Source organism: Rhinolophus sinicus, linkage group LG01 (assembly GCF_036562045.2).
Source record: "Rhinolophus sinicus isolate RSC01 linkage group LG01, ASM3656204v1, whole genome shotgun sequence".
Classification (NCBI taxonomy): domain Eukaryota; kingdom Metazoa; phylum Chordata; class Mammalia; order Chiroptera; family Rhinolophidae; genus Rhinolophus; species Rhinolophus sinicus.
The window spans coordinates 68,010,247-68,025,912 of NC_133751.1; the positions used below are offsets into that span (position 1 = coordinate 68,010,247).

Sequence of the window (15,666 nt, forward strand, 5' to 3'; positions counted from 1 at the left end):
TCTGTCTCTGTGGCTTTGAATGAAGATGGTGACACCATTACTGCAATAATCATAACTCAGAGTATTTCAAAGAAATGTTTTTGCATGGTGACCGCTATAGGTTTACCTGACTGTTTAGATAGATTCAACCAGTTTGGTCAAACAAGCAGTTTGAATTATCCTCATGAGATTGTGTGTGCGCGCGTGTGTGTGTTCATGTGTGTGTGTGTGTGTGTGTGATAACAGCTTTTGCTCTTGACCACTTCCATTTCTAAGCAACCTCCTTCATCACTTGCAGTGTGTATCTTTTCTTCTATGTCTCTAGAGTTAGGATGGCACTACATCTTTGGGCAATCCAAGTTTCATTCCTCAGCAATCCAGTGTTGACCGAAAAGAGCCCTGAAAAGAGCATCAAGGGGCATGAGTTCTAATCTCAACGCTGCAACTTCCTAGCTGTGTAGAACTTTAAGCAAGTCATTTAGATACTTGGAGAGCCTCAACCTCCTCTCACACGAAATAGTAATAATAGCCCCTGTCCTGGAAGCATATAGGATTGTTGTTAAGGAGTAAATGAGCTGCTGCATGTGAGAGTTTTGTACACTGCACAACACTACATGGATATTAATTATTATAGTAATTGTGATAGAGTTTCTTCCCAGAATTAGCAGAAAGATGACAACTCTTCATCACATATGACATCTCGAGTGATACAATTGCAACTGGTGCTATGAGCAAGTGTGTGTTTAAAGAGTGTTTTCACCTGTTTGGGGAAAAAAAATACTTTTAATAAATCCATCCTACTCAGAGATGGTGATTTTATCAGAGATTCAACCAGTTTTAATGGTTTAATGGTGTGTTTAAAGAGTGTTTTCACCTGTTTGGGGGAAAAAAATACTTTTAATAAATCCATCCTACTCAGAGATGATGATTTTATCAGAGATTCAACCAGTTGTAATGGTTAATGTTTTACTTAAGTGAAAGAGACCTTGGTGATGATAAAATTGTATATAGAAAAGTCTACATTTTAATGCCAGGGCAAGTTGTGTTATCTCTTGCATCATTCCACTTACAAACTTTAAAAAATATGTTCCTTATTAGATGACTGATGCTATGCTTAAGTCCCAAGACCCAGAAATGTGAACACCATGAAAATTCATGGCTAGGTATAGAAGTAGCCGGAGGGCCTTCTAGGCAAACCTTTTCACACAGCTTTACTGCAGACCCTGCACACCTAAGGGCCAGACTTAATTCAGGGGCAAAGTATGCAATATAGTGAAGCTGACAAGAGTATGACCTCTAGAGCCAGACTGCCTGGATTCAAATGCCAACTCTACCATCAACTGCTTTTGTGGCGTTGAGCAAACTTCTTAATTTCTCTGGCCTCAGTTTTTCACCTGAAAAATGGAGGTAATAATACTATGTCATAGGGTTGTTGTTACGATTAAATGAAATAATAGACACAAAGTCGTTAAACCAGCTCTAACAGTAGTTAGGACTTGACACATGATAAGCTCTAAGAACAAAGTTTGCCCCTGTTATTAGTATCATGGTACAAATGCACATAGGGGACTCAGCAAGAACTTGGAATTTGGTCTGCTGACTTCTTTTCTGAATATTCCTTCCTGGGTTATGGGGGCCTTCCTCTGGGGCCATATTGAGTACAATTACAGGGGATTCACAATGATTCTTTAATCTGGCAAAGGCAATTTGTTTTACACTAGTAAAAATAAAAAAGAAATAGAAACCATAGCCTAATGAACTCCTTTTAGGAATGGAACAGACCCAGTGGAAGTCGGAACAAGAAAGAATTCTCTTATGTAAAACATTGTGCAAATCATATCGCTGAAAGTAAACAAAGAGACTGTAGGCATTTCTTAAGTTAAATGGATAGATGTGGGGCTGACTTAACACAAAGATGGGAACAAAGAAAATGAATGACTATCTGAAAGAATGTAGTCATACCGACTGAGCTCAGACAGCAGGAGCAGATTGAGTAGAGCAAGGTAGAAATTCTAGTTGAGCTCAGACTTACCTGAGCAGGTCTGCTCTCCTAAGACCGAGGAGAAAGAACCTGAGGAGGTGAGCACTCCTCCTCTCTGCAGGCCATGGCCTCTGGGGTTACTTCTAACAAGACAGGGGTCAATGCCTGGGCCACCTGGTTTTGAAAGGCCACTTCCTTGGCCTCTCGCAAGCTGATTATTCAATTGTGAAGGCAAGAATGGCGAATCTGACTAAGGTGTGGTTTGGAGAGAGGGAGTCTTCAGAGTCACTTGAGAGGTGAGGTAGAAAAGGAGGAAATCCCTAAGACTTATTGTTATAGCCAACTGTTTTCTTTCTCAATCTGTGACCCAAATGTCACTAACATTAGCCCTTGTCTTCACAGTCTGGGGCGTAAGGATGGCAATGAGTCAGACTTTCCACAGCCTCCACATAGCTGACTGTTCCTTCCAACGGGGAGCCGTTTGATACTTCCCTGTAGCAAGTGCATAGAGCACCCAGTTACCTAGGGGGCTCATACATCCCACTCCTGGTTTACTCCTGCTATCCTGACCTAATTCTTAGCAAAGCTGCCTTTCACTCTCAAAGTGCCCAGTTTGAATGGTAAATACGATCACCAAGTGTACTCCAGTCTCCAAGGTCAATGCTGCCATCTCTGATCTCTTAATGAAGATTCCTTCTGCAGTAAGCCTCAGAAAATTCAGAAAGCCACCATATTACATACAACCATCCTAGAACGTACTCAGATTGTCAAAGAGGACAAGAGCCATGTCACCTATAGAATGTTTCTGTAGATACAGAAAGCATCAGGCGAGTGCCCCTTTAGTGAGCACCTTATGTTCTATAACCTGTCTCTCAACTGGGAACCAGGTGGCCGCTGTTTGGTGAACATCCTGGTCGGGCTTGAATTTTCCAAGAATTTTTGCATACATGGTGTCGATTTGGGGAATATGCCATGGAAATTAACAGGAAGGGAATTTATTTTTTACTATGAATATTATTGCAGTCTATAAGTAAAATAAGCAATTTTAATAAGTTGGGGAAAATGTAAGCTTTCCGAAGGATCTGGGCTTGGGCTTGTCTCAAGTGGAGGTAGAGAGTTCCATGAGAACAAGTCCTCCATTTGCCTTTCGGTTCTTATTTGCTGAAGTTGTAGGCGTGGCAGGCAAATGACCTTTCTGTTTCCTGGGCTGCTCTACATCCACTGACAATCCTGCGGAAGCTCTAAGAATTAATATGGACTCAATACCCCAAACTAGCTGGGGCTCTGTTGGGCCAAAATTCAAGGCTTCGTTCCCATAGGACTCATGTCGGCGCCTTGCCCCCTGTGCAGAGCCTGTCCATCTCTCCAAAGAGCCCGCTTGTGTCTACCAGGTCCTTCTAGGAGCCATGAGCATTACCCAGCCAAGCCCCAGGTGTTAGGAACGCAGTCAGCCAGCTCTGACCCACGCCCTGTTTTGTGTTTGTCTTGGCGCGCAGGTGACATCAGTTGCAAGGGGATGACCGAGCGCATTCATAGCATCAACCTTCACAACTTCAGCAATTCCGTGCTCGAGACCCTTAACGAGCAGCGCAACCGTGGCCACTTCTGTGACGTGACGGTGCGCATCCACGGGAGCATGCTGCGCGCGCACCGCTGTGTGCTGGCAGCCGGCAGCCCCTTCTTCCAGGACAAGCTGCTGCTGGGCTACAGCGACATCGAAATCCCGTCCGTGGTGTCCGTGCAGTCGGTGCAAAAGCTCATTGACTTCATGTACAGCGGCGTCCTGCGCGTCTCGCAGTCGGAAGCCCTGCAGATCCTTACAGCCGCCAGCATCCTGCAGATCAAAACCGTCATCGATGAGTGCACACGCATCGTGTCACAGAATGTGGGCGATGTGTTCCCGGGGATCCAGGACTCGGGCCAGGACACGCCGCGGGGCACTCCGGAGTCGGGCACCTCGGGCCAGAGCAGCGACACGGAGTCGGGCTACCTGCAGAGCCACCCGCAGCACAGCGTGGACAGGATCTACTCGGCGCTGTACGCGTGCTCCATGCAGAACGGCAGCGGCGAGCGCTCCTTCTACAGCGGTGCGGTGGTCAGCCACCACGAGACTGCGCTGGGCCTGCCCCGCGACCACCACATGGAAGACCCCAGCTGGATCACGCGCATCCACGAGCGCTCGCAGCAGATGGAGCGGTACCTGTCCACCACCCCCGAGACCACGCACTGCCGCAAGCAGCCCCGGCCTGTGCGCATCCAGACCCTGGTGGGCAACATCCACATCAAGCAGGAGATGGAGGACGATTACGACTACTACGGGCAGCAAAGGGTGCAGATCCTGGAGCGCAATGAATCCGAAGAGTGTACGGAAGACACCGATCAGGCCGAGGGCACCGAGAGTGAGCCCAAGGGCGAGAGCTTCGACTCCGGCGTCAGCTCCTCCATAGGCACCGAGCCTGACTCCGTGGAGCAGCAGTTTGGGCCCGGGGCAGTGCGGGACGGCCCCGCTGAACCCACCCCACCTGAGCAAGCCGCGGAAGGCCCTGCAGAGGGCGGCCCGCAGCCACACCAGTTAGAGACCGGTGCCTCCTCCCCGGAAAGAAGCACGGAGGTGGATATGGACAACACGGTCATCACTGTCAGCAACAGCTCGGATAAGAGCGTCCTGCAGCAGCCTTCGGTGAACACGTCCATCGGGCAGCCGTTGCCAAGTACCCAGCTCTACTTACGCCAGACAGAAACCCTCACCAGCAACTTGAGGATGCCTCTGACCTTGACCAGCAACACCCAGGTCATTGGCACAGCCGGCAACACCTACCTGCCAGCCCTCTTCACTACCCAGCCCGCGGGCAGCGGCCCCAAGCCTTTCCTCTTCAGCCTGCCACAGCCCCTGGCAGGCCAGCAGACCCAGTTTGTGACAGTGTCCCAGCCCGGCCTGTCGACCTTTACTGCACAGCTGCCAGCGCCACAGCCCCTGGCCCCATCTGCAGGCCACAGCACAGCCAGTGGGCAGGGCGAAAAAAAGCCTTATGAGTGCACTCTCTGCAACAAGACTTTCACCGCCAAACAGAACTACGTCAAGCACATGTTTGTACACACAGGTGAGTGCCGGCCTCCCTGCAGGCCTAGCAGCAGGGACAGGTGTGAGGGAGCTGTGGGAAGGGAAGGGAAGATTTGGAGTCATTTTTCAGATTTTAAGGAGACCCCATTGTAAGCCCCAACTGTGCCCCTCTCACAGGAACATAGCACCCTGCCACCAAAAGACAAAATCACAGAAACCCTTTATGGAGAAGGGCCAAGTGGGAAAACGCCTTATAAAGAATTGGCAGGCACAGCATCCCTTAAATACATTGAACTTGGTAATACATTCTTTCATCCTAGGTGTTGAGACCTGGAGATCATATACTCCAGCACCTCATTTTACAGACCAAAGTCATTAAGCAGAACAGGGACGAGGGTTTTTAGTCTGTAGAACATACTGTAATAACCATCAGCTTGAAAAGGCCACAGCAAAGCTGATGCAAGCGTGAGCTGCATTTGTGGTCCCTGAAATGAGGAGGAGTGACAGACTCACTCTGTTTTCTATTGCTTATTCACTATTGTCAACATCTAGAGACCACAGTCTGTTCTAGGTACTACCTTTTAAAAGGACAGTAGACTAACTGGGACACATCCAGAGGAGTATGACTAGGATGATGCAGGATGCAAAGCCATGGCATATGAATCATGGTTGAAGGCCCTGGGATGCTCAGACTGCAGAACAGAAGACCCAGGGCACCATGTAAGCCATACTCGAGTGTTTGAGCTGCAGGGACAGCATAATGTACTAGTTAAGTTGGGGCTCTGGAGCCAGATTGCCTGGATTTGAATTTAGACTAAGCAGCTACTAAACCTTGTCACCCTGGGAAAATTACTTAACCTTTCTATATTTCAGTTTCCTTGTCTATATAATGAGGAGAATAGTGCTAGATCTTTCTTATAGTGCTGTTTTGAGGATTAAATGAATTAATATATATGAAGTTCTTAAAACAAGTTCTTACCACTCTATAAACGATAGTTATCATTAGCACTATTAGTATTATTTAAATGGTTGGGAGGAAAGAGACATGTTTATTTTGTTTGGGTCCAAAAGGTAGAACTGGACCAATGACTGGAAGCTCCAAGGAGATTCTTTCAACAAAATAAAAGAAAATGTGTGTTGACAGTCAGAGTTGCTCTAAGATGGGATGGACAGCCTCCCAAGGGCGTGAGTTCCTATAATTAGAGGTGTTAGGTATTCAAGGAGAGAAGGGGTGAACCATTCCTAGGGATGCTGTAGAAAGGATTCAATCATCAGGCAAGTAGTGAGTGGGGTGAGATGGTCTTTCATCCCTGAATTCTATAATTCTAGAGCTAAGATCTGACCTCACAGCCGATGCTCTTTCCTAGCTCTGTAATGGGACAGACATAGAAGCAAGAGCTCCACAGATGCTCTTCCATATAAGGGACCACATATGCAATATGATTTCACATAGATTCTCTTGTACCTGAAAATGCCTACCCCAATAATGATCACCATTTTTGAAACTCCTATTTTGAGAGTTACTCTTCTGGTAAACCTCTGGTTCTTGAATATCCCTGTTAAATGACAAATAAGTTGCCAGGGGAAAGTTATACACTTGAATTACAATACATGAAAACAAATTAGTTCATCAAAGCAACCTTGTTTCTCAGATCAGCTAGCAGGAATAGCGAGGGGATAGGTCATAAAGCAGATAAATTTAAATTGGGGATTAGAAGGGAAGGACAGCAACAGATATTGAGACAAGATACCCAACGTGGAAGTGAACAACTACACTAGAACATTACTTAAGATGAACTTTTCTTTCATTGCAGTTTAGCTCATGTCAAGACATTATGTAAATCCATGTACTCCCCTTTATGCAAATCAATTGTTCTTAAAGATGACAGTTTTCACACCTCCAAAAAAATATATAGTGACACATTACTACACTTAGAAAGAAAATCAGGTAGTGGTGAGTCACTGTGTTTACTTGGGGGTAAATGTGAATGCACTAATAATCTGAGATCAATCAAGGAAATTTTCCATTCGGCATGGGTATCATCATTATTTGGTAAATTAATCCAATACTAATATTTTTATTTATTTGGCAATTTATGTCTTACAGAGTGCTCTCACATAGTTTATATTCTTTCCTCCTCCAAATAGCTGTCTTATAAACCATCAAATTAAGAATTAAGGGGGGAGACCAATTGTGGAAGTGTCTTCTTAGGCAAAGTTGACTTTGCTGGTCCTGGATCCATAAACATTTCTACTCTCTCCATCTGTGCATCTCTTCCAGTAGACCTAGCAGATATAAAATTCACACATTCTAATAGATCACATATTGAAATAAGGCCTTAATTTACAACAGAAAATGTTCAGTGTACTACTAAAAATTATCTTTTTGGTATATAAACACATTTGTCTAATGGATTCACTGGAGGTTTCTGTAGTTAACCCAAATAACTAGATTTGTCAGTAAGAAAACCAGCAATGGGTTTACACATTTATGCATCATAAATGCAAGAGGTACAAGTAAAGTCATTTGACAAACCTAAGTTATGGTTAAAGTATAGCCTTCAGATAGCTAGTAAACTACGAGGTTAAAGTAAACTGTGAGGTTCCTCAGTAAATTATGAAGGTTTTGTATTGGTGTGTATAACACGGCCACATCTGAGAACCATTAATGGTGCACATATATCACTCTAGCACCTCATTCAAAAGAAGCATCACTCTTCCCTTTCACCCTAGAATTATTTGGCAGTGTCAATTTGGAAGGGCCATCTGTCTGTCAAAACTTTTGTCTGACTGAAGGAGTCCATAACCTAACAACGTTTAGGAACAACTGGTCTAGATTTTCAAAAGCAAGATGGCCTGATCATATGAAAGTAATGCAGGACCTGGATTCATGGTTGGCCCACATGTCAAAGCAAAGTTCTCTCCAATTTATTGGGAAAACGTCGAGAAAGTGGGGCCTCCCAACTTTACAGGAGCCAACAGAAATGATAAAAATCCAGAGCTAAAAAGTCCCCTTGTTGGTCTAAAAAGAGTCTAGAAAGTACTGGGGATACTTGGAAGAGTAGGGATGGAGTCAGTATTCTTCTCTATAGTCGAATCAAAAAGAATCCTACCAGTACTGAGGATTGACAGAGCTAAAAGGAAAGATATTTGGAGTCTTGGCATCACAGCTACTGTGCATAGTAACTGGCTTTGCATTTCAGTAGCTCCAAGGTTTAATGTAAATGGTACTTGTTTTCAACAACTGCAGGAAATCAATTCTGAGATTGGATTCCAAGTAAAATTCTGGGTAGCTTTATGTTAATGGCCCACATATTCATTAAAGGAAGTGTTTAAGACAAATAAGTAGTCCATCATATTGATTATGGAGCTAAGCTCTACCTTAGAGAACCAAAGAAGCCCTGGTTATAAAGCATATTCCATAATGATTATGACACTAACACTTAGAGTGGGGATATAAGTGAAAGACGATTGTACTGGAATTAGATTATTTGGGTTGAGTTTGGTTCCTCTAATTGTGGCCTTCAGTGAGTCACTTAATTTCATAACCCTCAGTTTCTTTGAGTTTCAAATGGAAATAATAATTTGCCTACCTTTTAAGTAGCTATAAAGGTACGATGTGTGTGAGAGCTTTTCATAAAAGGTAAAGTACTACTTAATGTTTTGGTTTGTTTGGTTTGTTTGGTTTTTAATCATCATTGTTACTTTAGCCGCATCCTCCCAGGAGACACTGAGTTTCTTTGCTCTATATCCAATCTCTGAATAATAAGCTCTCCACGTGTTTCCTTCCTCTATGGAATTCAAATGCTGAAGCAATGTGATACTCCTTGGGTTTCCCTTGAACTTCTTTCCTAACGTGAACATTTTTTTTTCTCATCCTTAAGAATTTTTTTTTAAGTAAAAGAAAATTTCTCACCTAACCACTCTGTCCTGCCAAACAGACCACAGTAGGACTTGGTCTATTCTAGGAAATTCTCAAGTTCACTTTACTACAGTTTTTATAAAAGTTGTGAGGAAGGAAACCAAGAGTTAAGGACATATTTGAATATGAGAATCAGAGGAAAAAAACAAAGATAATACAAACCACCCCGTCAGGAAAAAGCAGGACTCCTCTATGCCTCTTCCCAAGAGAAAATACAATCGTCAAGGGAAGGGGAATGGCAGGGAAAAGCAGAGGACGTGAAGGAGACTTGGTGCCAGAGTGGATGTGGACCACAAGCAATAGGGCAAATTCAAAGATAGCCTGGGAGTAGTGGTGCTGGAAGTGTGATCCCCACGCCAGCAGCCCAGACCCGAATCCCAAACTGGGGATGGAACCCAGCAGTCTGGATTTTAATAAGCCCTGAGTCACATGAAGTTGGAATGACTTCCCTAGATGGTCTCGGTGATTAGGAGGAAGATGGCATCAGGTTGTTTTGTTACATAACGCTGTTCTCTGAAACCCCACTCAGGGATCTCTGTGTATGGAAAAAGTAAACCAGAGTTATGGATAACAGCTTGACTTCACAGTGGATAAATTATGTTATGGAAGCAAGCATATGAAAGGGGAGCTAGGTATCTCAGACTATACAGGTACCATGGCGGATGTAGCCCTTCTGGCACTTAGCAGGACTGACCTGTATTGTAATCATATGGCTGTCTCTATAGCTTCCCATTAGAATGTAAACTGTGAGAGCAGAAATGGTTTTATATGTAATTATATATATATATATAAAATACATATATGTGTGTATATATATATATATATCTTCAAAATACCCACCATAATACATAATACCTTACATGTGATAAACATTCAAAAAATAGTGATCAATGAATGAATCGAATCCTCTCTGATGTCTAATCTCTTCCAGAAGGAAAAGTACTCTGTTTCCACAGAGTGGTTTATTAACTATGTGATATAGAAGTAACACAAAAATGTTTTGCACATGTATACATTAAGTACTTTCTCCAAGGATGTGAACATGTTTCAGATACCACATTCGGTTTGTTCTTACCTTGCTCTATATAACAAAATCGCACATATAATAAGACTGACCAGATGGCATTTGGGCATTTATTTACCACCAGGTAAAGGGTTGTCAAACTTAGTAAACAAAACTATAGGGTGCCCAATTAAATTTGAATTTTAGATAAATAATAGGTTTGTTTAGTCCAAGTATGTTTCACGCAATATTTGTGACATACTTATACTAAAAAATTATTCATTTTTTATCAGCAATTGAGATTTTACTGGGTGTCATGTATTTTATCTGGCAGTGCTATTCAGTTTGGACTTTTTCTTTTAAGACCCAATCTTAGGACATTTAGCTTTAAAATCTATAGATGAATATAGGTTAGCATATGTAGTTGCTTAAAAAATATATGTTGAGTAAGTGAATGAATGTCAAAAATGTGGGCATGCTTTCCAGGAGAATTCAATTCAAAGGACTTATACATAAATGCATTATTTTCTCAGCAAGACTTGAATTTCTTTTTCTTTCCTTCCTTTTTCTTTTTTCATTTGCTAGAGAATATATTGTATCTGTGTTCCACTTGTGTTTTCTTTGCCAACAAATGGTAGATGTTTGAGCCTTTTTCTGAATCATTTTATCAATAGACCATTCAGTGGTTTTTAGCCCATTGGTGTCCTCTGCACATATAGTAATTTTGTTTGTTATTTAGAAGCTCAGCTATTTTAGCCATGAATTTGAGATAAATAGATAAAGCAATAAGAGTAACATTACAGTGCCATCAATAGAGCAATGATGGTGAGATCAAAATAATAATACAATAATTCTCAGATGGAGGTTTGGTTATTAATTACATCAAGCCAGTGGAGTAATGTATGATTATAAGAAGTAAGAAAGCCTTGATTTTATCACTTTCTGACCAGGTGACCTTAGGTAAATTCTATAATCAATCTGAGCCACAGATTTTTGAACATAAGATACAGATCTTAATAGTACTTACTTTACATGGTTGCTCTGAGAACCCAATAACATAATTTATATGAAAGCACTTAACTGTAAATGCTGTAAAATTATCAAACCATTTAGGAATATATGTGTTATGTATTACAGCAGCATCATATGTTTTGCAGCATAATCCAGAGGAAATTGTTAACAGGAAAGGAGGGGGAAATTTGTCTGGGCTGGGGTCATCCTCTCAGCTATTGCTGACTCGTTAAGTGACCGTCAGGATGTTATTATACCCCTCTAATGGAGATATACCATCTTCTGGAGATGTTCATATCTACCCCACTCATAAAGCTGTAAGAAAAGTCAAGTAATATCGATGAAGTTCCCTAAGGCCTTCAAAATTCTGCTTAATAGCAAAATATTTTAGTTGTCACTGAAGCCACAGATATTTTGTGAATGCAATGTGTCCCCAATAAGCAATCCCCCCCTAGACAGCCTCAAAGTCCAAGCTGGCACCAGAATTGCACCCTAGAACTGGAGAGAAATGTTGACAGGCAGTTACAGCAGCCGTATCTCAGGTATGCTGGTCTGCCCTCCTCCAACTAGGCTTCTCTTGTGGAGAGCAAACAGTGCAGCCAGTGAAAGCTCTGTGTGATTCTATCTGAGCACCTTTCCGTGTTTGTCACAGGACCTTTCCCATTTTCTGTTCCAATCTTGATTTTCTCCATTCGGAGGACCTGCAATTTCAAGGACCCTTTCTGCTTTCCTTGCCAGTCGCCACCTTCCCCAGACCATACTCCCCTGTTCCTTCCTCCTGTCTGCTCTCTCACTGCGCACCCAGGCTTGGTTTTCTAACCCCTCACTGTACTTACCTGAGGAGGTGTCGTCATGCCAGAGTGTATGATGGAGAAAGCAAGAGAATGAGAGCGACAGGTGGAAACAGTGCTTCAGAAAAACGCCCTGGTTTATGCAGCCCAGAAGAAGCCTGGTTAGAGAAAGAATGAGCAGAATAAATGGACTCTTGCTGGGCCCCTTATACAGCATTGGGGTGGCTTAGCCCATTAGGAGAGCTTTTACTTAAACTTTGGGCAGATTCTCTGCATCTGTTAACCTAACAGTATCTTTCTTCCTCTCTCTCTCTCTCTCTCTCTCTCTCTCTCTCTCTCTCTCTCTCTCTCTCTCCCCCACTTGTCAGTCATAGTAGAGTAAAGGTCAGTGCTGGTCCATGAGAAGGAGTTAAAAAAGTGGCTCTTTAGAGAGCGTGCATAAAAAAAAAATGGAGAAAAGTATATGCATTCACTACCCTCCCACCCTTGGAATAGTAAAGGACACTGCCTCTCCCTCGATTTCTCCACTTGCTGTCTGGTTTCTCCATCTCCCGAGCTCAGTTGTTGCTTGCTAAGAATCCTCTGTCTATGCTATTTGCTGACATTTTATTCATGGTACCATTTCTTTCCATTAGCGTATATAACTGAGAGCAGACTGTACCCTTAACTCTGAATTACATAGCTGCAATATAGTCACTTGCTTTATTGATTATCTGAAATAATTTTTTTTAATCTTGAGATGGCTTCCCCATTTCTCAGTTGGTTTCATTTATCATCATTTCCTTTGTGCCTAAGGGAACGGTTGATTTTTTTTTTTTTTTTAATGAACCCATACTCTATACTAAGTGCTTTATTTCTTTAATTTTCAAAACACCTTCATAAGACAGGTACTTACTGTATTATTCTCAAGATACAGATAAGGAAACTGAGGCTTAGAGAGGTTAAGTAACATACCCAAGTCATTCAACCAAGGAAATGGAATTCATATCTGACTCCTGCATCTTATAGCCCCCAAATGAATCATTTTAAAGTGAAGGGGCTTATGTGAGCTTCCCCCACTCACGTTATAATTTTAGTGTCTGTTTTGTACTTTGTGTTTTGTACTTTGAGTCTAACAAATCGGACTTGCCATTTCTGGCCATAGGCTGAGACCTGTAAAACCATCCACTACCGTTCATCTTAACTCTTCATTTCTCCATGTTAAGAGGAATACTCAGCCAACTGTGTCCATTCCATGTATAATACCGAAAGCCCTTGGGGGATCGCTCGCTATAAGTAATATGCAGGAAAATAACTGAAAGGAAAAAAATATTAACATTTCTACTGAGTGATACAGTTTCAAATCTAAACATACAGAGACACCTGACTACTCCGAAAATACACCCCACTTAGTAAGACATTTCCCAAAATGCCTGTGCTCCACCAACACAGCACCTTCATAATTATAGAGAGCAGTTCCTTTAAGGAGCTCCCAAGTGCTTTGCAAACCTTTTGCCTCATTAACTATCATACCATTTTTCTGTGGCAGGGAAGGAAACAGGATACTTTGCCCTATTTAAAATGTGGGACTGCTGAAGCATTGAGTGACTTAAGCAGCTTGCCCTCAGGTCACGCACGGACAAGTCCTAGACTAGAATCCTGGGGGTTGTAGGCCACGTGGGCAGAAGGCCACTACACCTGCAAGGGACCATGGCAAGTGCTTGGTCCAGCTCCTCACTTACAGAAGGGGAAACAAACCCAGAGAGATGAGAACACTTAGCAAGCCCAGGGTCACCCCGATAATGAAGGGCCACACCAATACAACATGCATCCAAACAACATGCATCCAAACAACATACAGACCTGGGGTATGGAGGGAAAGATGACAACTGTGAAAAATCCATTCAGAGTCCGATTAGAAGGGGGTGAAAGTAAAAAGCCTTCATCAGTGACCTTGCCTAGAGGAAAAACACGGGGGAAGAAGGTGAAAGTTTCAAACAGCAAGAGCATTTTAACACAGACAAAGTTTCAACTTCCTAGCAGTCAAAATACCATCTGATACTTAAGAAGGCACACTTCCCATTAAAGGTGACAGGTGGACATATTTTAAAAGATAGCTGGCCAGCCCATCGTAGCCTCTAGAAAGTTTACTGACAGCACAGGGATGGCAAAGACCAGCTTAAGTTCCAAACGTGTTTACCGCTGACAGAAATGTTTCAACTAAAAATAATATGCATGACTGCTTCTCCTAGGGAATCTCTCATTTCAAAAAAATGTACCTATGTAAACACCATGCATATACTGAGCTCTTCCTTTAGGAATGAGGCCTCTTGAAATTCCCTCACTTTAGTCTAAAAGTGAAATGTTTCTCTTCTAACCCTATGGATCATACTGCCCCATCCGTGAAAATGAGGGAAAGGAAATCAAAAGAGAATTAAGAGGAGCAGGAGGCAGGCCAAAATGTTTGTGAATAATTAAAGGGAAAAAAGTTCAAAGACCAGTGAAATTAAGAAATTTGTGGAGTAATTCCTGAATGAAACAGCCATCTCTTACCATCATGTGCTTCAGAACATATCCTTGTATGTTTACAAACACAATGAAAAAGCTTTCTGATGAGATCAAGTTTCGTAAAACAGACCACACACATTGAACCTGGCATATACTAAGCACTCAATATGTGGTGATTGTTTTCAATGCCATTATTACCATGACACACCTCTTCTGTTTCATAACAGAAAAAATGGAAACACAGTCAAGGCACATATTTTAATTGGCAGTTAATTCAAATTTAAGAAATACAGTTCCTACCTTGATGCATAGTGCAGATGTTGAAATATTACCCTAGAGACCTTGAAAGGCATTGGGCTTTCGGCTGGGTTATGGAAGAGTACATAGGAGGACTTGATTCTCAGAGGTGGGCAATCAGAAATGAGGTGAGAGAGATGGAACACCTTATTGAAGTTCATCTCACCTGTCAGGAGCAGAGCTGAGAACAAACAGCACCAACAAAAACCAAGTCTCTGTTTATCCAAAGAGATGTCACAGGCCTATGGACATTACTTACAGAAGAACACCTCACGTGGTCATTCAGTGACAATATTTATACTTACCTTACTGTTTTTAACAAGCTTGATTGTTTGGTTTCTAAGTCAAAAGCAAACCAAAGCAGTAAACTGTGGAGAAAGAAGAGATTCGGCCAACAGACTGAGAGCAAAGAAGGAGAAAACTATTTTTTAAATTGACCCAAGTGTTCAAAAAAGCGTATGGAACCATTTAATGGGCAGGGGTGAGAGGGAGGAGAGTGTTGTAATAAGGATACCATGCAAGTCTTCCCACACCACTCTTGGTGGTCTGCAAAGTGATTGCATATGGTTTTTATGTCAGCACCAGCACAGTGAGGGAAGTAGGACTGAATACCTCAAAGGCATTTGGAGATTTGTCAGAGTGGCGTGCCGTGTGCTGGGGCCTGGGTTTGAACAGGGCGATTGGACTCTGAGCCCTTTGTGTTATCCACCACCTCCTCAACCTCCACACCAGACAAGGCCCATCTGCAGTTCGGTGAGGTCAAGAAAGAATAGCCGATTCACTCTTAAGTTATATTTAGGAAGATTTCTGTATAAAATAGATAAAATTAAAAGTGTAGCGGTTCAGAATCACTTATTGCTAAGTTAGCCAATATTTTCCAGATCTAAAACCAAAGCATGAGTGCACTTACTAGATGAAATGCTGGACATGGAGAGTGTCCCCAAAGAGCCAATTTATGTGACCACGGTCCTTCAGTTCCCAAAGACTCTAGAGAACCCCATGTCTCCAAGATCTTTCCTCTTATTTCTTGTATTTGTTTGACAAAATTAATGGAAGACACATAGTTATATCCCCCAATGATGACACTGAAAACGACCCCCTGAAAGCAGCCCTCCCTTTTCTCTACCGGATGAC

General features: G+C 42.5%; 1 protein-coding gene and 1 long non-coding RNA gene across 27 annotated transcripts in view; one reads left to right on the forward strand and one right to left on the reverse strand.

Annotated features, from left to right (window-relative positions):
* ZBTB20 (zinc finger and BTB domain containing 20) overlaps positions 1–15,666 on the forward strand; it is a 779,143-nt gene that overhangs the window by 738,131 nt on the left and 25,346 nt on the right. For all 26 annotated transcript variants that reach the window (XM_074331585.1, XM_019734851.2, XM_019734862.2 and 23 more), the window contains one exon: positions 3,457–5,061. In XM_074331585.1, coding sequence (XP_074187686.1) covers positions 3,457–5,061 — 1,605 coding nt within the window. The remainder of the gene's footprint in view (positions 1–3,456; positions 5,062–15,666) is intronic.
* On the reverse strand, positions 6,700–14,842 carry LOC141571489 (uncharacterized). Its single transcript, XR_012496222.1, has 3 exons — positions 13,591–14,842; positions 11,794–11,906; positions 6,700–7,307 (listed from the first exon to the last, which is right to left on the reverse strand). It is a non-coding gene; the product is annotated as an uncharacterized LOC141571489 (long non-coding RNA).